Here is a 25,616-nt window from a genome sequence, read left to right as displayed (position 1 = left end):
CCTTCCCACCATCCACCCTGTGATGCTGACGCTGTCCTTGACGTGGGAGTGGCTCATAAACTCCTCTGGGACCATGTGTAGCCTGAACTTGCTTGGTTGGGCCAAGAAATTGTTAATGTGAGGGGGTTAGGGGGCCGTGGGGGGAGGAGGAGAAGGAGGAGGAGACCCCTCCCAGCCCCATGGTCTCGGGCTCAGTTCCTGCCCACAAAGGTGCTCCAGCAGAGGAGCATTCACGTGCTGAGGGCCACTGCCTCCCTAAGCTTATTTTCTGGGCCAGGGACTGGGGAGGGAATGGAGGCTCGGGCCTGGGTTTACTATGCTGCAGGACTAGGCCCCAAGGCTCAGGCCTCCTGAGGCATGCAGGGAAAGGTCTTCATTTCTTCTCTTCTCATTTTCCTAAAACCGAGGAGGCAGCAGCACCTCCAGGGTGGGGCACAATCCATAGGGTCTAAGCAGCAAAGCCAAATCAAGGGGCTGCTCTGTAGGCGGCCTGAGCGCTGCTCTGTAACAGGATCCCAGGGAAGCCCAAGCTTGGGCTCCTGTCTGTTCCCCTGTCAATGGCTGCCTGCAGAGGCCAGGCAGGCCCCCCCTCTCGGTATCCCCACTGACCCAGGGAGTGGACCCTCCAAGACTGACTGGGCCCAGTGCAGGCGGGCGGCACAACAGCTGAGCCCTAGCTGCCAGGGAGGCCCTTGCCTGCATGGTTTTTCAGCCACCTCCAGTCTATCCACCCTCGGACTCCTCCCAACTTAAATCTTCCTGAAGAATGAGAAGAGCTGGTTGCCTTCAGTGGTGCTGGGCTCATCCCCCTACCCTGTGTTGTGGCCCCTGGAGAAGGCAGCAGCAGGCTACCCCACTCCTTCAGGCTTCAGGTGCATATCCATCAGCTGCCAGTCAATGACCCTGTCCATGTTGACCTGCCAAGCCTCAAGCTGCTGCGAGGTTCAGCGTTTGCAAAACGGCATCCAGCAGCTGGCTGTTCAGAGACATCATGTCCATTTTGCACTTGGCGAGTTCCAGCTCCACAGCATTTTTCTTTGCAATGGCCTCATCCTGGTCCCTGATGGCTTTCTGAAGCTGTTCCTTTGTCTTTATTATTATTTATTTATTTATTGAAGCTGCTCTTTTGGCTCCTTGTCCTCAGATGTTACTCTGGGTCGGTCCCACTCCTCTTTCAGTGCAGTCATCTCCACACTCATCAGTATCACCGTGGGCTCAATGCCATCCACAATGCTCTGTATCAATCTCCTGAAGTCATTGAGGGCAGTGCGCAAGCTGCGGCTGGCACATCCTTGGCAGAGGAGGTTTCCGAAGACTTGTCCTTTGAGGAGTCCATGGAGACGGCTGATTCGGCATTGTCATTTCCTCAAAGGTGTGCGCAGAGATTGTGAACCTGGCAGTAGGTTTCCCATAACTGCAGTCTCAGCTGCTCTCTTTTCTTCTCCAGCTCCTCAGCGTGCATGCTCTGCTCAGTCTGTAACAGGAGGGATGTGCTGGTAATGACAGAGCTCTGCAGACTCCTCTCCTCAGTGAGTTCTTCTGCCTTCATCTCCTGGAGCTCCAGCTGGCTTTGGTGCAGCTGTAGGTCTTTGTCATGGCCCTGCCTCTCCAGGATCAGCACCTGGTCCTGCAGCTCTTCCACAGTCTTGGAGCAGCTCATTTTCCTCTAAGGTGGCACTGAGACAATGCTCCAGCTCCCATTTCCAATCTGACAGCATCTTGATCTCAGCCTGAAGCTCTCCAGCTGGATGATGTGTTGGTTGGTTGATGAGTTTTTCTCCTGAAAGTCTTCTCTGAAGTCGTGGACCTGCACAGAGAGTTGTCTCTCAACTTCTGATATCCTGTTGAGTTGATCCAATAAACTTTGGTTCTGGGGCTGGCCGGTTAGCTCAGTTGGTTAGAGCACAGCCGTAACCCCAAGATCACGGATTCAGTTCCCCTTACCGGCCAGCCACCAAAAAGAAAAAAGAAAAAAATAACCTTTGATTCTGTTCTGATAGTTCCTGCACAGCCTGTTTTTTCTCAATCTGCTTCTCGCAGATGAATTTGGTGCCTAACTCATCCTGTAGTGCTTCCACGTCACTCTCCTGCTCTGATACTTGCCCTTCCCACTCCCCTTCTCTATTCTCAAATCGTCTTCTCAGTTCGTGTTTCTCTTGTTCTAAGTGCTCCAGCTCCTTGTGCATCTGTTCGTACGGCCAGCTCATGTCCTGGTTCCTCTCCAGCAGTGAGTGATCATTTCTTACTAATTACTGAACTCTGGCATATCTCACCAAACTCTTCCCTCCTTGAAATAATTCTTCCTCGATTTCCGTGCCACAGCAATTGTCTGTTACACTTCCCACTCTAGCAGCTTACCTTCCCCAATAGGTCATTCATTCAACAAATATTTATTGAGCACCTACTACAGGGTATTTCAAAAATTTCATGGAAAGATTCATATTATCTTTTAATTCTATTTCTCCACAAACTTTTTGAAGTACTCTATATGTGTCCAGAAATGTTTTAGGTTTCTAAGTAAGGCAGAAATTATTGCACTCTTAACTTAACAGAGTAGCTTCTGTTAACCTGATAGAGAAACTGCGGTCTATAGAAAAGATAGTTTTACCAGTTGGGTAGGTGACCATGGACAAATTACTCTTTCTGGTCTCAACTCCCACAGCCAAGACAGGCTAATTTCGCATTGAACTGTTGTGTAGATTAAACGATAGTGTGTGAAAGGCGTCTGACACTAGAGGGCGCTCGATAAACGTTAATTTCCCCCTTAAGTGAAGAAAAAGAATACGGCCCTATTTCTTCCCTTTCAACGTAGTCAGGCACGCGTGATCCAGCAAGGCCAGAACGAAAGACCCTGCCAGCTTCAGGTGTAACAACACCCAGGGATGAGAAACCTTCTTAACATTCCACCGACGTTTGCAGAGTGATCCTCCCACGTTCCTTCAATTTTCTGGACCTGAAAACCTTACTGCTCTCTAGTAAGTCCCTTGCCAATCCTCGACAAAGGCCGCCCAATCCTCCGTGCCCTTTCTTCGGCGGGTCTTTGATGACGTCACATCCACTTCCGTTTCCGAAGAGGCCTCTTTTTACTCTACAGGGCCGTTCTAGGCTGTACCTGGTAGGCTGGCTCAAAAACTCAATGGTTGCTGGGCGGGGCCGTGACGTCCTTGGCGTGGCTGCAGGGAGGCCGCGGCGGGGAAAATGGCGGACGGGAAGGCGGGAGAGGAGAAGCCTGAGAAGTCTCAGCGAGCTGGAGCCGCCGGAGGTGAACACAACCCCAGCGTCGCGGGCTGCGTGGGATGCTCGGGGCCTATCTTTGAGCTCCCCGGGGTGGGGGAAGTGGGCTGGGGCGAGAATGGGCGGATCTGGCGCTCACCCGGCCAGGTGCTGGGCCCAGATGAGCCCCGGGCACGCCCGGTGCGGCCCACTGGCATCCGGGCCCACATCGCCTCCTCGCTGGGGAAAGCCGGCCACTGTTCGTCACCTCCTGGCCCCAGAGGAGGCCCTGCTTCCCAGAAGGGAGAAGGGCGCCAGAAGGGGAGACCGAACGCGGGGTGGGACCAGGAGCGGCGGTGCAGGAGCCGCTACCGCGACAGCGGAGATGTACCTCACACAAAACACACACATACCGGAGTCTATTAACACCAAACACACACTCAGTTCGAGGCAGTGCGCAATGGCCGCAGGCCGACTTTCCAACAGTGCTGGCCTCTTAGTTACACGTAGGAGTTAATTACGCTTGCTGCTGCCTGTTCGCTGAGGAGGTAGACGACCCCAGCCTGCTCTCTTTCCTTTATTTTCAAGCTTAATACTGACCCTCTAATGGGGTGGGCCGAGGTGATGGGGAGAAAGAGGGATGCCGTGGCCTGTCCGCTGGTTTAAGTTGCGGGGTCTAGGGTTAGGGTTCGATTGCTTTTCTTTGAAGTGTCTGGCTTTTCATAGGCTGTTGCCAGCTGACCTCATGCCAGATTTTTAGGTGGTCAAATAGGCTAGTGCTACTCTTCCTGTATTTTGTTTCGATGTTAAACTCAGGTTACAGCTATCCTTATTCTGTCCCTTCCGCCCCCCTTAAATTTGGGTCTTCTGCATTAAGGAAAAGAAACATATAATCTCTCCAGGACCCCCATTCACCCACCCTTTGTCTTAACGAGGCAGGTGACTAACACGTGCGAGCTGATCATAATGTCTTGTTTAGAATGTTTTTAATATTATCCTCTATGCTGACTCCGTTAAGTCTTATCCCTGAAAGTATTTAATATGAGAAAGTATCGAAGATGAACAACATATGAAGGCCTTCTAACATGTTTAATGTGAATTGCCTTGGGAACAAAAACTGATGAAAAGATAAGCGTAATGTTCATTTAGTTTGGACCCAGAGTTTACTTTTTAAAAAGCATGTACAGTGCTCTTAGTTGAGCCGAAACTCACCCCACCCTCACCTCCTTTTGTAGTTAGTAAAATAGCTTATGAAACGATTTAAACCATCTAGTACTTCCTGATTAGGGGTTTTTTTCCCCCAGAAAAATGATTGTTTTGAAAATCGTCCAGTAGAATTAGATAAAAATTTAGAAGTAGTTTGAGGAAAAGCAAAGATCTGTAGCCTAAAGAATCTTATGTGGCTTTGACATTAAGGCCGAGTAGCAGAGATGTGTTTAATGTGCTGCCAAAATGTACCTTAAGTGTCAGCATAAATCCACTATACTCGTATAATTTACCCGACACCCTTTCAATTGAGGGTATGTATATGATGTTTCCAGTTTAGAATGTTTTGGGGGGTATAAAATTACTTTGCTAGTTGGTATCAAAAAAATTATTATGGTCTTTTGTTTATAACTTAGAATAATATCCCTTAACTTCTACATAATTTGCCTCGCTCTCTTTACAAGAAAGTAGTGCTGTTGCATATAAGCCATTTTTGGTGGCTGGCCAGTAAGGGAATCTAACCCTTGACTATCCTCACTCTAACCAACTGAGCTAACCGGCCAACCTTTAAGCCATTTTTTAATATCAGATATTTTTAATGAGATTGTGCAGAAGAATCATAGTTTAAACATTTCATGTCATGGATATTGCTAAATTGACAACCTTGTGACAATTAGTCACTTTTTTAAAAACACCATCAAGGTTGTCTTAGGAACTTACCTGGATAATATTCTAAATTTTAATTCCTGTTGAAGAGTCCACCAACTTAGAAGTATAAGTATTTTTTTATGAATAAATTACTTCCATAGTTAACATTAATTTATGTCCGTGAGAGAAGCTACTTGAACTACCTGCTGTCATTTTAAAGAATATTATAAGGCTTTGGGTAGATTTTTTTTTCCTCCTCCATTTGGTTAAATTTTAATAGCTCTTTGAAATAAGTGGAAATTTTTAAAAAGAGCTATTCATACATAATCATGGCTGTCTCTAGCTTTACCAGACACTAGTAGGGTCTTGTACATTCTCATTTAAGCTGCAAATGAGTACTATTAGAGGGGTAGCTCTGTGCCCTTTTTGCAGATACAGAAGCTACCAGAATGCAGATGGGTCATGAAGGGTATCCTTATGGACTTAAATTTTCTTACTGGTAATTTTTTGAAAGTAAGGTACCTTTGTGTTCCAAGGCCCGCTCCTCCTCCCCAACTATTCAATGAAAAAGAAAAAATGCTAGTACTATGTGTAATTTGATTTTGTGTTAATTAAACAACATATTTTGTTGCTCAGAATGAGTACAAGTTAGATAAAGTATTTTTATTAAAATATTCCTTAATAAAGAATCTGATAATGATATTTTGCCCATGTTTTATGTTATACATTGATTTTCTTCTTTTAAGAAAACTGGCCATGTATTTATTCATTCTTTTTTTCTTTTTTTAAAGATGACCGGTAAGGGGATCTTAACCCTTGGCTTGGTGTTGTCAGCCCCACGCTCAGCCAGTGACAAACTGGCCATCCCTATATAGGATCTGAACCCAGGGCCTTGGTGTTATCAGCACTGCACTCTCCTGAGTGAGCCACGGGCCGGCCCTTTATTCATTCTTTAAACTATAATTTGCATCACTAAGAATTTTCCCAGTACTAATCTGTGTTTGTGCAAAATTTTGTTTCCCATAGTCCCCAAATACAAAAGTCTTATTAAATTGAAAATAGAGGTCCTTGATTAAAAGCCCCAAATAATAAAGTAGTACATGTTGTCATTTAAAGGAAAACACTTAATGTACTTAGGAGTTAATGTTGATATAATGTTGATATAATGGTATATTTTAAAGGTCACATTAGGTTGAAATAATTTTCTCTTCTAATAAACTATATATGGAATTGTAAAAATTGTTATAACAATCACACTGATAATGACATAGGTTTAGCAGTCATATTTCCCAGTCAGTCTATTGTTTATTTCATTTGCTTTATTTCCTCAATGCTTTGTGTATTGCTACATAGTTAAGAGGATTATATAAAGAAAAAATAACAGCTCAATCCATGTGACACATTGAGCCCTGTAAAGCTAAGAAATGAAAATAGTGCATCTGCCTTTCTTGACTCCTTACTTCCATTGAAAAGTAGATCTGATCTAAAGATTTCAGTTGCTTTAAAAAACAAAAAAAAAAACTTCTTGAGAGTGGGCAAGGCCTTTCTTTACTATGTTCAGAAATAAATAGCTGGATCTAGAATCAGCCATGTGTAGAAATGACCAAATAGAAATAGTTTGTTTCATCCTCAATGTGGACCTGTGATATGATGGTCTGGTTGCCTCTTCAGATGAGAGCACAGATGTGAATAAAATTTGAGTTGCTGCCAGTTGATCACTTAATGAGCTCAGAGCAGTTCTTTCAGTTCCCCTTTTCATTCTAACTTTTTCTGGAGCAGTCTCCATGGGAATCTTCCCTATGGATTAACAGGATTAGACAGTATGTTACATTCCATTTACTAACACATATGAGTTCAGCTAGTTGCCACATTTAATGTTATTATAGTAAGAATGTTTTCACTTTTTCTCATTTATGTTTAGATTATTTTTTTAGATTCTTTGTTCCAAAATTATTTTCTGAGTAAAGGGAGACCTAGAAGTGGGAAAAGACCTAGAAGTGGAAAATCAGCTTTAAAAAACTGGTTGCTGGTCAGTTAGCTCAGCTGTTTGGGTGCGGTGTCATAACACCAAAGTCAAGGGTTCAGATCCACATACCAGCCAGCAGCCCAAAACAAAAAAACAAAAACACCAAAAACCCTGGAAATCTTGACTAATTATAGCCCTTGTATCACAGTTCAAAGAACGTTATTACACAGCAGTCAAGTCTAAATGTTCTTTATGCTGTATGTTTTGATGTTTTTCACTTTGCGTTTGCACAAAATTTGAGCCTTTAGTGTATAGGTTGTTTCTGTATGTAAAGTCACTGGGTTTTCAATATGTTCTGATATGTAGAGCCAGTGAATTTTCAATTTTAGCTGTGCGTCAGTCACAGAAAAGTATTTACTGTTTGGGTTTTACTATGAAATATCAGCTTGAATTGAGTTGTTTCTCAACTATTGAATAGCAAACTTTAATTTAATTCTTTGGGTGCTTTTGTAATCTTATATATATGAATAAGTGACTGGCACCTCAGGCCATCATTTCAGGGCTATCTTTGCCTCTTGGAGAAATCCGAAAACCTAATCCTACTTAATTCCCTTCCCTACATTGTCATTACAGTTTTCACCCCTTTTCCAAAGGGAATAAAGAGTTCTTTTTATTTTTTGTCTAAACAAAATCAAATGTTTTGTGCAAAGTGCTTAATCTTGAGACAACATCATTTCAAAACTATATAAACCTAGATCTATAGTCTATGTTTTGTTTTGTTTTGTTTTTTGGTGGGTAGCATGGATGGCGATCCAAACCCTTGACCTTGGTGTTAGCTAACCAGCAGCCCCTATAGTCTGTGGCTTTTTAATCCTTTATTTTTCAGTCTATTTGTGTTTGATTTTGATTTTTTTTTTTCCTGCCCATTCTAGCTTTTGTCCTGTTTTGACTATAATCAGGGCCATCCCTTAGACAGTCTTCTCTTTCTCCATATATAAACTCTCCATGCAGTGTAGCAGAATACATTGTACAGGGTGAATTGGCAAACTGGGGAAAGAAAATAAAATTTTTAATAATCAGACAGCTTTTTTCTGTCTTACTCCCAATGTGTTCTTAAGTGGCCTTATATAGCAGACCTAAGATACAAACGTTGTAAACTGATTTCATCAATTATTTAATACAAACACAAGCAAAATTACTGAAAGACATTTTGCCTTCTAAACCTATATATGTATGCCTTATACTGTTTGAAATTATGATTAGCTCATTTTTCTTTCATGAGAAAAAGTAATCCACAGTATGGTTTTAAATAGCTCTCATGGGTAGCTTAAAACAGGTGATAACCAAGCTTTCGGAGTAGAATTAAATCACTCAGGCAGGAGTGAATGACCCTGAAGTTCTACTTCAAGTTCCTTTTCAACTCTTAAGATTGTGTGAGAGGAACACGAATAACACACCACTCAAGGAAACAACTCTAGGCTGTACTAACACTGTAGTTTGGGTAATAATGGGTCTGTTCATAACTAGATCTGTTGCATGAATAGTACTATATTACTGAGGAATATTAGAATTTATTAGTCAAATGTATTATCATGTGACTAATTGCTCACAAGCTCCTTTGTGTAAAAGAATGTCTAGTTCTTGATTTCTAAAAAGCAAAATCCCGCAAATAACAAAATTATTGTATAACGTAAACATGATAGTGTTTGGTTGAAGGGTCTTTCCTTTTTGTGAACTCTATGTTTATAATTTTAAATTGCTCTGTATTTTATGCTAGTTAATTCATGGGAGCCTCTTCTACTGCCACACAATCTCAGTTCCTGCTGTATACTCTAACAAACAGTGGAAGAGACTATTGGGTCAGTAGGTGACAACTGCAGAGGTATCTTCCTTATAACGATGCTTTTTGAGGTTGCTGCTCCCATCAGTCTGCTCAGTAAAAATAGCTCATCTTGGTAAGTTGTTTCGACTTCACCAGGACCTGAAGAAGAAGCAGAAAAACCTGTGAAAACTAAGACTGTTTCTTCCAGTAATGGAGGGGAAAGTTCCAGTCGCAGCGCTGAGAAGCGATCAGCTGAAGAAGAAGCTGAAGACTTTCCAACAAAGCCTACAAAGATCTCCAAATTTGGATTTGCCATAGGTAGTCAGATGACAAAGAAAGCATCAGCCATATCCATCAAACTTGGATCAAATGTGAGTTGTTATTTTATGTATAATATTTGTACTGACTCTTAAGGATTTGTTTTGGAAACCTGCTTTTACTAGGTTATGGTAAATTAAGTATAAAAATGTACATTGCTTGAGAAGTTACCTTTGACGTGTGAACTTTCATGTAAGTATTTAAAAAGTGATTAGTATTCTGTTAAGAAGGTCTAGATGAATTATATCTTAGTAAATCTGTTAAAAAAAAAAAAAAAGGAAAAAGTTGGAATGTTAGAAACAACTCAGGGGCTGGCAGGTTAGCTGTGTTGGTTAGAGTCCAACCTTATAACACCAAGGTTATGGGTTTGAGTCCCCTTACCAGCCAGATGCCCCCCACCCCCCCCAAAAGAAACAACTCTTATAGGGACTATATGGTTATAAAGTAATAGAATAAGTTGAACAGAATCTCTAAAAAATACTTTCAGGGGCTGGCCCTTGGCTCACTCGGGAGAGTGTGGGGTGCTGATAACACCAAGGCCACGGGTTCGGATCCCATATAGGGATGGCCAGTTAGCTCACTGGCTGAGCATGGTGCTCACAACACCAAGTCAAGGGTTAAGATCCCCTTACCGGTTATCTTTTTTTAAAAATAAAAAAATAATTAATAAAAAATACTTTCAGAAAGAATGTCATTTTTTATCTTCCAATGCCAGTAATATTAAAAATAATATCTCTAGAAACCAGTTATTCATATCTTAAAAGATTAGTATTAATAAGGTATTACTCGCAAGAAGAGCTTCCTAGTTATCTTACTATGGAACTACAGATAGATGTTGATTACTATATGTCTTATGATGGTAATCCTTAACAGATCAACATTTGATCCTTTGTTTTAAGATGTAAACCTTGAATTAATACTAATTAACCATGAAACCTTTGGAAGTATTTGAAATATTAGGTTGAAGCATGTGAAGTTGTAGATATTTGTTTCTAACCTACAATATGACAATTTTATATGTTCAACCAAATAGATCTCTTATTTAACAAAAGTTATTTAAATAGTGTATTGCTATTGGCTTTTTTTTTTTTTTTTTTTGACATTTATGTGTACATATTTGCAGGGTGCAGTATGTTGTTTCAGTACATGCATATACTGCACAATGATTGACTTAGAGTAGATAGCATAGTTTCGTACCCATTAGTCCACCACTTTTTCTCCTCCTCACCTGCCCCTCTCCCCTTGCCCTCTGGTAACCATTATTCTACTCTCTACTTCTAATAAGAACCACTTTTTTTTTTTTTTCACATGTGAGGTGGTACCTTGTGGCATTTGTCTTTTTGTGCCTGACTTACTTCACTTAACGTGATGGTTTCCAGCTGCATCCATGTTGCTGCAAATGATAGGATATCAATTTTTTTTTAATAGCTGAATAGTATTCCATTGTGTATATATACACCACAGTTTTTTTATTCATTCATCTATTGATGGACATTTAGGTGGGTTCCATCTCTTAGCTATTGTGACTAGTGCTGCAGTGAACATGGGAGTGCAGGTATATTTTTGATATATTGATTTCATTTCCTTTGGGTATATACCCAATAGTGAGATAGTTGAGTCATAGGGTAGATCTATTTTTAATTCTCTGAGTAACCTCCATACTATTTTCTTCAGTGGCTGTACCAATTTACACTTCCACCAGCAATGTAGGAGAGTTCCTTTTTCTCTGCATCCTCACCAGCATTTGTTATTTTTTGTCTTGTTGATAATAGCCATACTAACTGGAGTGAGGTGATACCTCACTGAGGTTTTAATTTGCATTTTTCTGATGATTAGTGGTGTTGAGCATTTTTTCATGTGCTTGTTGGCCATTTGTGTGTCTTTTCTTTTTTGTGGCAGCTGGCCAGTACAGGGGGCAGAATCAAGTGACCTTAGTGTTATTTTATTTTATTTTTTTCAAAAGATGACCGGTAAGGGGATCTTAACCCTTGACTTGGTGTTGTCAGCACCATGCTCTCCCAAAGTGAGCCAACCGGCCATCCCTATATAGGGATCCAAATCCGTGGCCTTGGTGGAATCAGCACCACACTCTCCCGAGTGAGCCACAGGGCCGGCCCTAGTGACCTTAGTGTTATAAGGCTGTGGTCTAACCAACTGAGCTAACCAACCAGCCCAGATTTTGTTTTTGGTTTTGTTTTTGGTTTTTTGGTGGCTGTCCATTACGGGGTTGTGTGGTTTTTGTTTGTTTGGTTGGTTGGTTGGTTGGTTTTGTTTTTTTTTTTGCTGTTGAGTGGTTTAAGTTCTTTATGTATTCTGGATATTAGCCCCTTGTCTGATGTGTAGTTGGCAAACACTTTCATTCTGTAGGTTGTCTCTTCATTTTGTTGATAGCATCCCTTGCTGTGCAGAAACTTTTTAGTTTGATGTCGTCCCTTTTACGTATTTTTGCTTTCATTGCCTGTGCCTTTATAGTCTTGCTCAAAAGAGTGCTGCCCACTCCCATGTTGTGTAGTGTTTCCTCTTTGTTTTATTCTAGTAGTTTCATAGTTTGGGGTCTTAAATTTAGGTCTTTGATCCATTTTGAGTTGATTTTTGTGTATGGTGAGAGATAGGGGTCTAGTTTCAGTCTTCTGCATATGGATATCCAGTTTTCCCAGCCACATTTGTTGAAGAAGCTGTCCTTTCCTCATTGTATATTTTTGGCACCTTTGTGAAAAATCAGTTGGCTGTAAGTGCCTGGGTTTATTTCAGGGCTCTCTATTCCTTGATCAATTTGTCTGTTTTTATGCCAGTACTATGCTGTTCTGGTTACTGTAGCTTGGTAGTATATTTTGAAATCAGGAAGTATGATGCCTCCAACTTTGTTCTTTTTGTTCAAGATTGCATTTGCTATATAGGGTCTTTTGTGATTCCTCCATACAAATTTTAAGATCTTTTTTTTTCTATTTCTGTAAAGAAATGTCATTGGTATTTTGATAGGGAATGTGTTGAATGTGTAGATTGCTTAGGGTAATGTGAACATTTTGATGATGTTAATTTGTTGGCTTAAGAAAATGGTTACATTCTTGTGTGAGGAGAAAAATCCTGAAGTTGCTTTTGAGTTGTTTGTGTTTGTTTTGTGAATGTTAATACTCAATTGCCAGATGCATGCAGCTTTATTTCTGCAATAGATGTTCATTCAAAGATCTTAAAAATATAAGGCCGACCCGTGGCTCACTCGGTAGAGTGCGGTGCTGATAACACCAAGGCCACGGGTTCGGATCCTATATAGTGATGGCCGGTTTGCTCACTGGCTGAGCGTGGTGCTGACAACACCAAGCCAAGGGTTGAGTTCCCCTTACCGGTCATCTTTTTAAAAAAAAAAAAAAAAGATCTTAAAAATATGATCTGGATCAGTTTCCTACTAGAGTCAGTACCAATTTACAATCCGAGTTACCATCCTCAGCATCCCCTCCCCCACCCTTTGCTCTGTCTTGCTGTTTTCCTTTTTCTTCCCTTTTTTAAAAAAATTCAGTCTGCACAAGAGACATTCAGCTTGTAACATCATTACTTCATTACTGTTTTTTCCTCTATTTCATCTGATTGTGTTTAATATGTTTTTTGAAGTTGCATAGACCTAACTGCATACATATTTAATATTTTTTGATAGACGGCATATTAAACATGTCTCATGTATACTTCTAATATAGATTGTCCTCTTAATAATAGATTTTACTGTGCTTGGACATACTCCCTAAATCCAAATCCCTACTTTTCCTAATCATTGGCATGATTTAGTAATTACTGATCATTTTAGGTAGGATGGTTATATTTGAAAAAGCCTACTGAGTGTAACTTCTTAATTTTTGGAAACAAAAGCCTGTTTTTATGAAATAGACTACAATGTAAACATAGTCTTCTTGGGAGAGTATAGGATATAAAAAAACAGTTGAAACTGCTGTTTTTGATTGTATGATGTGAAGATGATTGATCAGTCAACAGATACTTTTTTCTTTCTTATATTGTGTCTGCAACGTCAAATACATGACATTTTTGAAAGAATAAAGAGTGTTTCTGAAGTCACTATGCACAATCTCCAAGTTAACATTTTTTGTTCCTTCAAAAGTCAACATTATTTATAAAAAGTGTGTGTGTGTAGGTTATAGAAGAAGGGGTGGTTAATTTTGTTTCAGCAGATGGGAGAAGATTTTACTGATGAAGTGATATTTGAGTTGGACTTTTAAATGCACACAGGAGGCAAAAGGGCATTTCATGCAAAGTTACAAGGAATTTCATGCAAAGGAAGTTTAAATGTGAAGCCGTATGGTACATTCCGAAAATTGTTAGTAGTTGTAAAGTGTTTAGTGGGTAAATGTAAGCGTAGAAAGCCTCCTCCAAAAGGTCATAGGACCAAATTATAAAGGGACATATATTCCATAATATAGTTTGGTTTTATTATTTAGGTTCTAGGGGAGCTGTAGAACCGTTATAAGGAATCTCAAGACTTAAACAGATTTATTTTATTTACTTATTTTTTTAAAAAGATGACCGGCAAGGGGATCTTAACCCTTGACTTGGTGTTGTCAGCACCACGCTTTCCCAAGTGAGCTAACCAGTCATCCCTATATAGGGATCCGAACCCCTGGCCTTGGTGTTATCGGCACCATACTTCCGAGTGAGCCATGAGCCGGCCCAAACAGATTTATATTTTAATGTCCCTCTGGTACCCATATATAGAAGGTTGAAGGAAAAAAACACAAAAAATGAGGAGATGGTATTTGTAGCAGTAATTCAAGCAAATAATGCTAAGGGCTTTAGGTTGGAAATGTGGTAGTATTATGGAAGGGCACAGGGAGAGTAAATTTAATAGGGATCTAGTCATCACGATCTTACAGGTTAAGGTAAAGGTTTTCTGGCTTGGATACTTCTGAACACTATGAAACTGAAGTTTCCATGGGTTCTCTTTTTCTTCTTCTTCTTCTTCTTTTTTTTTTTTTTTTTTTGGAGGCTGGCTGGTACGGGGAACTGAACCCTTGGCCTCTGGCATAACAAGGCTGCACTGCAACCAACTGAGCTAACTGGCCAGCCTTCCATGGGCGCTTTTACATGGAGCTGTCTAATAGGCAGATGACAGCCTGTTTGGTAGTGAAAAGTATTTAAAATTATGGGAATGAATGAAATTGATCAGAGAAGTGCAGAGGAGGAGAAGTCACTAATGACAGAATACTGGATATCTGGGGAGCAGCAGCGAGGAGAGAAAGACAGAACAAAGAGTCAAAGAATTAGGAGAGTAACTAATAAAAAGCACTGTCACTGAAGTCAAGGTAGGGGTGTTTTCAAAAAGGAGCTGGTGATTAGAGTAAAATGTAGCACACTGGTCATTGGTGACCATATAGAGAATAATTTCAGGAGAATGGTAAGGGAGGGAGCCATGTTGCAGTGGGTTGAAGACTGAATGGGTGGTAAGAGGATGGAGATAGTGAGGATAATGTTTACTCCTTCAAAAACTTATGTTACATAGAAGAGATGGTGTGGATGAAGCATATTTTTGGGCCAATAAATGGGCAAGAAGCTAGCTACAAAAGAAAGATGAGTCAGGGTGGCTTTTATGTTCTCAAGGCACATTGTACTTAATTTTAATGTTACTATGGGAAAGTCTTACTAATCGTTTTCTTTTACCTGTACCAAGTACCCTTTTGCTAAGTGATATTGAATTACAGATCCTAAGTAGAAAGTCTTTTACAGGAGAGAAACTAATGGATACAACAAATTAGTAAACAAATTAGTAAAGTAAATCCTATCCACTGAAAACCCACATTTTCGAAGAGGGAATAGATTTGTCCAAAGTACTGAATCTCTTACTAAGTTTCTATGAAAACATAAATCTGAATCTTTAAAGATAAGTTATTCATATCATTAAACAAACCTGTATAAATGTTATTTATGTGATATTCTTTTTAATGTTTTTTTCTTCAGAAGCCTAAAGAATCTGTTCCAACTCTTGCTCCAAAAACCCTTTCAGTAGCAGCGGCTTTCAATGAAGATGAAGATGTAAGTTGATACCCAGTTTTGGTTTATTTTACCATAATCAGTTTTGGAGTTTTTTTCTTATTTAAAAAAATTTTTTGGTGCCGTGACTTGGATACAAACCAATAACCAGTTATTTAAGGAAGGTGTTAGTGGCAAATTGTAGGTTGTATTAGTGGTATTAGTGAATTTTCTTTACAACGTTTTTGTGTGTGACCGCTACAAAAACTGGATGTTCCTATTTTTGTATTTATTTTATTTGGATGTAAGACTATTTTAAAATATTGTTGACTTTTGGGGCAAGAAACTTAAGAACCAAATCAACAAGTTTTATGAGTAATAATATGTGCTAGTAAATATGTAGGATCTAAAATAAAGAAATTCAATGCTGCTGCCTTTACAAATTTTTATGGTTATGGTCTTCAGTGATGATACATTATTTGTGCCTTCAGTTTACACAGGGCAGCTATGGTGTCTGCTTGTCATATCCCTAGGAGGAATAACAAATAGTGCAGGTGATTCTGCCAGTTTTATTCAATAAGTAATGTTGTAGAGTTAACATGCTTATCTACTGTTCTCTCTGTCAGTCCCAGTTCCTTCATACCCCTCACAGTGTCACTATCTTATCATGCTTGGGAATGACCTTTGGAATTTTCAGACATAATTTTGATTGTGATTTGTATATTAGGCTCTGAACCTAATCCCACCTAAGATGTGACCTCATTGTTTAACAGTTAAGTTTTACAAACTACATGACTAATTGTTCCCAAAAGCAGTATTAATAAGAATTATACATGCAGAGGAACACAAACACTGTGGAACTGGAGTTCTTTGGGCAGAATATATATGAGATTATATATATGTGTATATACATATGCAGAGGAACACAAATACTGTGGAACTGGAGTGATTTGGGTAGAATATATATATAATAATATACTGGCTACTAAGATATTTGGCAGGGTTTTGATGACCCAAGGAATATTTGTGTAAGCCAAGACATCAGTTTGCAAGTCACAAGGGGTAAGTGCTGTACAGCTTCATTTGACTGGACTGGGGAGTTTTGTAGAGTAGTATTGGGCAAGAGTAAATATGGTTTGATTGGAGGTGAAGAATTACTGTAGTTATCATTGCATTTTCCCTTGGGCTTTTACTCATTCTACACATTTGAGTGCTTTCTCTATGCTAGGCACTGCAATGTTACAAAGATAAATCAGACATACTCCTCTAGGAACTCAGCCTTGTAGGGCAGGGACTTAAACATAAAATAGTACAAGATAGAACTAAAAGTACCTGAAGTGATGAAGTCCTGTGGAAATTCAGAAAAGGAGTAAAGGAGTAAAGGCCAGGTACCAGATGCAGCAGCATGGAAAAACCACTGGACTGGCAATTGGAGACCTGGATTCTTACTCTGTCTTGTCCAGGCAAAGCCTGTTGAGTAAATCGCTTTACCCTTGTGGAGCCTTAGTTTCTCAACTGTAAAATGAAGGCTCAGTTTAGAGCATAGATTTTTATTTATTTATTTATTTTTATTTTTATTTTTTTAGTCGTTTTTTCGTGACCGGCACTCAGCCAGTGAGTGCACCGGTCAGTCCTATATAGGATCTGAACCTGCGGCGTGAGCGTCACCGCGCTGCCAGCGCAGCACTCTACCAAGTGCGCCACGGGCTCGGCCCTAGAGCATAGATTTTTAAACTATTTCTCACAGTTCTGGGGTTTTATGGAAGTAACTTAGGAGCAACTGTGATGTGGTAAGTGATGCCTGACAAGCAGGGCTCTGGTCTTCTACCCCTATTTCACTTATAGCTATACTTTTATCTGTTTGATATTTGGGAACCCAAGTAGGATTTTGTTAAGGAAAAAATATTTCATTATTCCCCCCAAAAAGGTTTGAAAAGCACTAACTTAATATTTAAAAATTTTCTGGCATCTCTGACATTCTTAAGAGATTAGGTAGCATTTGTTCCAACTCATTTGGATATGTACACATTGTAGGAAGAAGGAAATGCATGTGCAAAAGTGCAGAGGCTGGAAATTGTAAGCACCTACATTATAGTAATGGCTTACTTTGAATACCTAACAGTTTGGTTATTTTCACATAACTTTATTTTACCCTCCATATGTCCCTGTGAATTGTGTGATATATTTATGCATATTTTGCAAATGGAGAAATTAAGTATGTGCTAATACACACTAATGCACACACATGTTGTACCTTAAGTCTTCTAATTTCTTATCCTGTATTCTTTGCATCATGCCTTGCTGTCTTCCCTATTTTTAAAGAAATTTTAGACACATACAGACAACACTTTGTGCTATAATATCAATGCTATTAAAGGATAAACTGTCTTTTAGGTACAAGAACACATGCATCCAAAACTTTTATTTAGTTCTTCATTTTGGGGAAAGAATGTAAGTAACCTTGGATATATGTCTGAGGCTGAAATATATTGAACAAAGAGGGCATCCATTTAATTAGTCAATTTTGAAATTTTGAAGTATTTTTCAGTTGTATCTCTTTAGCTTTCTTTCATTGAGAAAATTCCTGAATCTTTCTGTGTATTTCATGGCATTAACATTTCTGAAGAGTACAGGCCAGTTATTTTGTACATGTCCCCTCAATTTGTATTTGTCTGTTGTTTCCTCATGATTAGATTCACATTCCTTACTTTTGGCAGGAATACCACAGAAGTGATGCCAAGTTCTCAGTGCATCATATCAGGAAGCACATGCTGTCATCATGCCTCATCACTGGCAATATTAACTTTGATCATTTGATTATAGTGGTGCCTGCCGGATATTTCCACCGTCAAATTGCTATTTTACCTTTTGTAATTAAAATTTATCTTGCGGGGGAGTATACTGTGAGACTATGTGAAAATACATAATTTCTCAAATATTCTCTCACTAGTGTTAATATCCATTAGCGATTCTTGCCTGAATCAATTATGATAACCGTTGCCAAATGTTGATTTTTCTAATTCTGTATTTAGGGATATAAGAGCTTTCTCTTATCACTTTTAAATTTTATTTATTGGGCTGGCCGGTTAGCTCACTTGGTTTTAGAGCGTGGTGCTGGTAACACCAAAGTCAAAGGTATGGAACCCTGTACTAGCCAGCTGCAAAAATGTATATATATATTTATTTATGTAAGCATAAACTCATGGATTTTTTTCTTTAGTCAGTGGGCTATAATCAAATTGTCTCAGATTTAATCAGTGGAAGCCCCTTTACGCTGGATCTTGATGACATCCTTTCAAAAAAATAATTCAGCTAAGCAGCTGTATTTATACATAAAAACATATCTGAAAAGAACTTGTCCCACAGTTTTCAACAGCTGTATGTATGGAAAAGTAGTAAGAAATGAGCTTTGTAGCAAAAGAGATCTCTTTATAATAAAGGAGATATTTTTGAGAAAAGAGCAGTACAGTAAAGTGGTTAAGAGACTTTGCTTTGGCATCAGATTGTTTTATTATTCATTAGCTTTGTGACCTTGGGCAAGTTAACCTTGTTTTTACCTCACCTGCAAAATGCCAGTGATGATAGTCATAACCCCCCTCATGGGATTATATTGTTAGGATTTTAAGAGTGCATATTAAAGCATTTAACACAATGTGTAGCACATAGTAACCAAATGGTTTTAGTTCTAGAATATGAGGGGGTTTTTGTTGTTAATTTCTCCTGCTGGCTGGTATGGAGATCAGAACCCGTGACCTTGATGTTATAACACCATGCTCTAAACAACTGAGCTAACTGGCCAGCCCCGTTAGATTATGAGATTTTACTAATTTTTTTCTTTATTCAAAATCAGTACCCTAGAAGATAACCATTTCTTTTTGAAATGTAGTTAAATTCACTAATTTTCTCCTTTTACCAAAATTTACAGTATTGAAAATGCTAAAAGACTTGAATATAAAATGTAGCATTATTAGTAATTGAATTTAATAAATTTATATGCGGTCATCTTGGTTTACTTATTTTTTTTCTTCAGAGTGAACCAGAGGAAATGCCTCCAGAAGCAAAGATGAGGATGAAGAATATTGGAAGGTATTAGAATTTCTCAGAAATATTGTAAAAAATTATAGGGTGAATTAAGAGCAATAATAAATTGCACGTAATGTTTTTAGTGTTCAGGCTTTTCTTATGAATTTGGGCAAAACAGTTTTCAGAAATTTCTGTGTACCAGATGGTTATTTGAAGATGAGTAAGTATCTTTCTCATAAAGAAAGTTAACAGTATAATATTCTGTGAGTTATCAATTATCTTATTTTCTCTCCTGGTAAGAGAAAATGTATCTTAAGAAAACATAGCAGTATCTTATAAAAAACATAACAATGTCTTAAGTATCTTAAGAAAAACATAATAATTTAAGGCTATTTCTTTTCAGATACATGTAACCTATATTTTTTAAAATAAGAAATAGCTACTAGAAATGTTAGTGATTTTAAATTTGAATTTTCTTCTGGTGTAAGAAAATGGCTTTTAGTCACTTCACTTATGGTGTTGTCCCAACCATTTAACCTCAATCTTATGGATCCTTTTGTCCTTGGTAATTTAGACGCCAGATACCAAAATAAAACAAAAGTATTTTAGTTTTTAATTTTTCTCCATTGTTGCTGTTCTCATGCAAATAACATTAATTTCAAGATAACATGGTATTCAGTTTCCTACTTCTGTGTGCATGAATGGATAACCTAGAGGCCAGTAAGAGAGTTCAACTTCACATCAACCCATACTGTGTCCCCATTTCTTCTAAAGGTCAGTCTATGGTTCAGGTAGAAACAGGCCCAGTGGCTGTCTGCCTGCCTTTCATAGTGCGACCTAAGAAATACATCTGACATTAAAAGCACCCAGTAAACATATATTCAAACATAAAATATTGAAACAGTAGTTCATAAAGTGACACTAAACTTTTCTGTGTGTAATACCTTCATCTTTCTTCTGTTTCATTTTCTATAAAAGCTGATGGCAAACTACCAAGTTGATTTCATAACCCTATTAATGGGTTACAGATAACAGTTTTAGAAACTGTAGTGGTTGCCACCCTTAGCTGTGTATCATGATTACCTTAAATATTTATTGAAATTACTGATTTACCTGCCCATCCCAATCGCCCCCCCACCAAACTGAATCTGAAGCTCTAAAACTGTGTCTATGGAAAGGATGTTTTTCAAAAGCTCTGTAGGAGCTTCTGATGTTCAGCCTATATTTATAATAGGTGCTGAACAAACGTATATTGAATGAGTTTGGAACATAGCCCAAAAAGGCTTTATATAACATTTTAAGTAAATTTTCTTTCTTTTAACACAGGGATACACCAACATCAGCCGGACCAAACTCCTTCAATAAAGGAAAGCATGGGTTTTCTGATAACCAGAAGCTATGGGAGCGAAATATAAAAGCTCATCTTGGAAATGTCCATGACCAAGACAATTAAATGATGTCTTTTGAAATTGGGGTGGGTGTGGGTGGGTGTAAAGTTAAAAGGAACAGTTTCCTTTTTTTTAAAGAATGGTATAAGACTATCTTTGGAGCCGCTTTTTTTTTTTCTTTCTCTTTTTCTTTTTTTTTTTTTTAAAGATTGAGTGGTACACTAATAAATGAGAGTTTGAAATTAGAGGTAATTTATGTTTTATATACAGATTTCAAGACATTTGCTAATTTTGTAGTTTCATGTGATTAGTTTCCAAAGGTTACAGATAATAAAGAAATCAGAAACGGTACCTTTTTAAGAATTGCATATTTTTTTAGACACAACTATTAGCACATTAAGAGGGAAGCAGAAAGTTATTGTCTGTTTAAAACTGCAAGCAGTTACTCTCTTAACTCCCTCATTACCTAAACTGTCTGGCTCCCTGGAACAGCCTTATAGAGAGAGGGAGTATTGTATTGGGAGGGAAATGTTACTGGACTATTGACTGAAAGAAAATTTAGATAAAATACAGCTTGTTTTCCTTATGGGCATTTGTTTTGTTTCAAGTCATCATAAACTAGGTATTGCGTTGCTATCAGTGGATACAGGCGCTTAGCTCTTCAAAAAAATTAATTTTTTATGTAAACTGTTGAGTATTTGAAATAGACCACTTCTCCTTAATGGGTCTCATCTACCTTCATTAGTGTTCAAAGAACAACCATTTGCTACCAAAGTAATTAGTATTTTGAATGTGCTTCTCTTGGTTTTTGTTTATTAGCCTGTAAGCATTTCCACCAGAACTTGAAGCAAATCATAAGGAAGCTGTTTCTTTTAAAATACAAACCACCACCAAAAATTTAAATGTACATACTGCTTAAGTATTTGACTGTTTCTGTTTTTTAAAAGGTATAAACACCAAAAAAAATTTTTTAACATTGAAGATGGAAAACGAGAAGATGCACTTTCTGTAACTTTGTCTAAGCATTTAAGTTACTAACTTGTGAAATCCAATTTGAATTGAACTCAGTACAGGATTTCTTAATAGTACAATTACATGGTTTATTTTAAGTATATACATATTGACCAGTGGCCTCTCAAAAGCACATTTTAGGTACTAAAAAATATGAGGAAAGAAAATGTATCTTTAGTCTATGGCCATACCACCCTGAATGTTGCTGAGCTCGGCTGATCTCAGAAGCTAAGTAGGGTTGGGTCTGGTTAGTACTTGGATGGGAGACCACCTGGGATATGCCAGGTGCTGTAGGCTTAAAAAAAAGAAGAAGAAAAGAAAATGCATCTTCAAATATTTTATGGAATCTCTCACCACATGTACTTTGTTAGGTTTGTGTATCGTATGGCGTTTGTTTTTGTATTTTTGTATTGTATATGAACCTTTTTTTTAAAATGTGACAGTTAAATACACCTTTAAAAGCATAGTCACAGACAAAAGAAACATACAGTGTAAAGATTTCCTTGAAAACTCCTATAAAGTTTGGAGGCAGCTTCACACTATTTTATTGGTGGTAACTACTTGCTGAGCTATTTTAATAGGTAATAACTTCAGAGAAGCAGCCTGTGTATATTCCTAACACTTTGTTCTCTTGCATTTAAGTTTAGAATAAGCCCCAAGTAAAACAATGGAAATGTATATAGAACTGTTAGTTCTTACATGATTTAATTATATCAAGATACATGAATTTAACTTACTTTAATATAGGCAAACTATCCATTTTTGTCCATTTTACTGTTTGTTAAAATAACATCCCTCTCCTACATGCTCTTTTCTTGACCCAAATTAAATATTAACCTAAGGTCAAGACGAGAGAGAGAGAGAGAAATGACTGAGATGAATGTCTTTACTAAAATACCAATAAATTTGTCAAACTCAATAGTGTTCTTATTTTCTTTTTCACTTAATTGTTACTTGCTGGGTGCTTTGTTTGTTGTTTTTTACACAAAGAAATTGAGACAAATGTTACAAGTGTTGCTCTTGCGCACATTGTTGGCCAAAGTAATGGGAATTTTAAATTCTTAGTTATTAGAGTCTACATAACTCAACAGATAATTCTATAGAAGCATTATGGTATCTCAGGTTGGGAAAGACTTAATCCAAATTCTTCTCCACTGCCAAAGGGTTGTCTGTCCTGTGCTTTAGAAAATCCTGCCAAAATATACCTGTGGAAATCACCAAGTGTTAGAAGGTATTCTTTTACTAGTATCTTTCATCCATTAACCCTATATATAGATTTAAGACCATAAAGAAAAAAATATCTCATCCCACTTAATGGCTTTCTTCAAATATATTAAGGATTCTTTCTGCCCTACACCTCTGCCAGCCCCCCACAGGTTAGATACCCCTACTTTCTCTGATCATTTTTTAATATTTTTAACTCAAATTTGCTTTCTTTGTATACTATACATTATCCTCTCAACACATTGCAAATGCTCAGACTTCATTCATTTCTTTTGTTATGAATTCTAAGACCACATGGTTGCTTTCTCCTCATTTTTTCATTACTTTAACTTGGCTTTAACTTTAAAGGCTTCCCCTCCATGTGGTTAGAGCACCCTTTTTCCTTAATTTCCTCTACTTGACAAGAACTTTTTAGATATTTCCTCTTGGAATACATTTCCTTAAATTTTATAGTGCTGCTGTTTAACAGGTCAGGTCCTACTTAGTGGAAAGGTTCAACTACATTTTAGAATTAAGATTCATTTCTAGTTTGATTAATGGCAAATGAGTGATTTTCACATGTTTTTTTCCTATGTCAAGGTTAGGCTGACGTTATGGAGAGATTGTTCACATATTCTTGGTCAGGTGAAGATACTTCTTTTTAGTTTTTTTTTAACTTTTCATTCTGAGAAAATTTCAGACTTACTTACAAAACATTGCAGAAGTATTACAGAGTATTCCCACATGCACTTTACTCATGTTCCCAAATGTTAACGTATTACATAGCCACAGAACAGTTGTTTAAATAATAGAATTAACACTATTATTACAATACTTTTATCATCCAAATTTCACCATTCACCCCTCTAATATACCCCTACTCCAAGATTCACTTCATTATTACTTCATTTCTATTAAGTGTCTTAATCTAGGACACTTCAAATTTAACTTTCAGGACCTTATACTTTTTGAAAAGTACAGGCTGATTAGTTGTAAAATATTTCTTAATTTGGGGTTTGCCTAATGTTTTGTCATGATTGCATTCAGTTTATGCATTTTTTGCAAGAATACCACAGAACAGATGTGTCCTCAGTATATCATATTAGCAAGTACATGATGTCAGTTTGTTCTGTTACCAGTAGTGATAACTTTGATTTGTTGGTTATGGTAGTGTCCGGTGTCTGTCAGATCTCTCCACTGTTTTTCCTTTTGTAATTCTAAATATCATGTGGGAAAATTCTTGAGACTATGTATCATACTTTTGCTTACTAATTAGGTATACATGGTTCTTTCTTGAAACAGTTATTAGTATAGTGTTTACTAAATGTTTTTCTATTTTCATCATTCCTTCTACTTGTATTACTGAAATTCTACTGAGGAAGAGTTTTCTTCCTCATTATTTATTCAATTATTTTACTGATAATGGACTTGTGTATTTTTATGTTATTCTTTGGGTTATAGCCCATTACTATCATTACTCATTTTGTTGCTCAAATTGTTACAAACTTGGCCATGCAGGACCCTTCCGGTTGTCCTTTTGATATGTATCCATCCTTTTTTAAAAAAAAATACTTTCTTAATTCTTACACCACAAGATGTACTTAGGCTCATCTTGTATTTTTCCTTCTCCAGCCCTGGAATCTGTGTTCTTCAAGCATCCACACTTTCTTTAATTAGAGAATGGTATTTAGAAACCAAATTTGGCTCTAGGTGTCCTCATTGGTACTAAGGAGTCACTGCTTCTAGTCTGCTTAACAGGAAATATATGTAGGTATACATCTATATCGTTTTCTGTATGTATCTATAATATGAGTGCGTCTGAGTTCATATTGATACTTCTTTTTTTTTTTTTTTTCAAAGATGACCGGTAAGGGGATCTCAACCCTTGGCTTAGTGTTGTCAGCACCACGCTCAGCCAGTGAGCAAACCGGCCATCCCTATATAGGATCCGAACCCGTGGCCTTGGTGTTATCAGCACCGCACTCTACCGAGTGAGCCACGGGCCAGCCTCATATTGATACTTCTAACACGAGTTCACCACCACAGAATTCATTCTAGTCTTTCTATATTTATAACTCGTCAACAGTGAGATGTCCGTGTTTGTCCATAAAATGTTCACTTATTTGCTTAATTCTAGGGTACACATAAAGTTTCAAAATTGTTCAACCATTCATTTCCCCATAAAAAGTTAACTACTAACCAGAGTCCGTAGTATTTGTGTATAGTTTCTTTTGTTTTTAGTTTTAGAGTACATAGTAGTTGCTCCCCTTTTTAGTAAGGTTATGTTACTCATTTGTAATGCAATTAGTTAGTTTTTGTATCTATTTCATAATGAATGCCTCCTCATCCTTGTAATTTTTTTCTTTTGTATGCAAAACATTTGCATAGTTGTAAAAGTTAGAATGATACAAAAAGTATTACTCTTCCCTATCTATCCTATTTTCTTTTTCCTGTCCGTTCTATCTTGTTTGCACATACCCCTAGAGGTAACTTATCTCTGGTTTCTGGTTTATCCTTTGTTTTTTTTTTGTTTAGTTTTGTTTTGTTTTTAAATAAATGAGCAGATAGGTGTTTCACATTTTTCTTACATGAAAGATAGCATACTATACTTACTCATTTATACTTTGTAGTTTTTGTTTGTTTTTGTCCCTCTTTACAGTATACCCTGTAAACTATACCAATTCATGGAGATCTTTTTCATAAAAACCCTTTGTTTTAACAGCTGCATAGTACTAAATTGTATTGAATATGCCATAGTTTCTTCAATTATTCTTCTGTACACAGGCATTTAGGTCATTTCTAATATTTTGCCAGTGTTGTAATTGAGTAACATTTTATATGTGTGTTTTCA

At 37.8% G+C, this 25,616-nt stretch overlaps 1 protein-coding gene and 2 pseudogenes across 1 annotated transcript; 2 read left to right on the top strand and 1 right to left on the bottom strand.

The window, feature by feature from the left end:
* Window positions 1-749: 749 nt before the first annotated feature.
* LOC134390634 (BICD family-like cargo adapter 1) lies at window positions 750-2,375 on the bottom strand (annotated as a pseudogene).
* A 799-nt stretch (window positions 2,376-3,174) lies between these two features.
* Window positions 3,175-20,637, top strand: PCNP (PEST proteolytic signal containing nuclear protein). The gene is made up of 5 exons (XM_063111471.1): window positions 3,175-3,262; window positions 9,012-9,226; window positions 15,129-15,203; window positions 19,171-19,226; window positions 20,490-20,637. Exons 1-5 carry the CDS (start codon window positions 3,199-3,201, stop codon window positions 20,614-20,616), a joined length of 537 nt encoding a protein of 178 aa, XP_062967541.1. The 5' UTR covers window positions 3,175-3,198; the 3' UTR covers window positions 20,617-20,637.
* Window positions 20,638-21,739: 1,102 nt separating this feature from the next.
* LOC134365905 (5S ribosomal RNA) lies at window positions 21,740-21,859 on the top strand (annotated as a pseudogene).
* The last annotated feature ends 3,757 nt before the right edge of the window (window positions 21,860-25,616 follow it).

This window comes from Cynocephalus volans, chromosome 1 (genome assembly GCF_027409185.1).
Source record: "Cynocephalus volans isolate mCynVol1 chromosome 1, mCynVol1.pri, whole genome shotgun sequence".
In the NCBI taxonomy this organism is placed as follows: domain Eukaryota; kingdom Metazoa; phylum Chordata; class Mammalia; order Dermoptera; family Cynocephalidae; genus Cynocephalus; species Cynocephalus volans.
The sequence above is the reverse complement of the archived record's forward strand: the minus strand, read 5'-3'. Positions and strand labels throughout refer to the sequence as shown.

Bases quoted from the DNA above. Each gene is read 5' to 3' on its own strand.
- PCNP (XM_063111471.1), top strand. From the start codon at position 3,199: ATGGCGGACGGGAAGGCGGGAGAGGAGAAGCCTGAGAAGTCTCAGCGA. The intron at 15,204-19,170 runs GTAAGTTGATAC...TTTTTTCTTCAG, and splicing joins CTTTCAATGAAGATGAAGAT to AGTGAACCAGAGGAAATGCC. The intron at 19,227-20,489 runs GTATTAGAATTT...CTTTTAACACAG, and splicing joins AGGATGAAGAATATTGGAAG to GGATACACCAACATCAGCCG.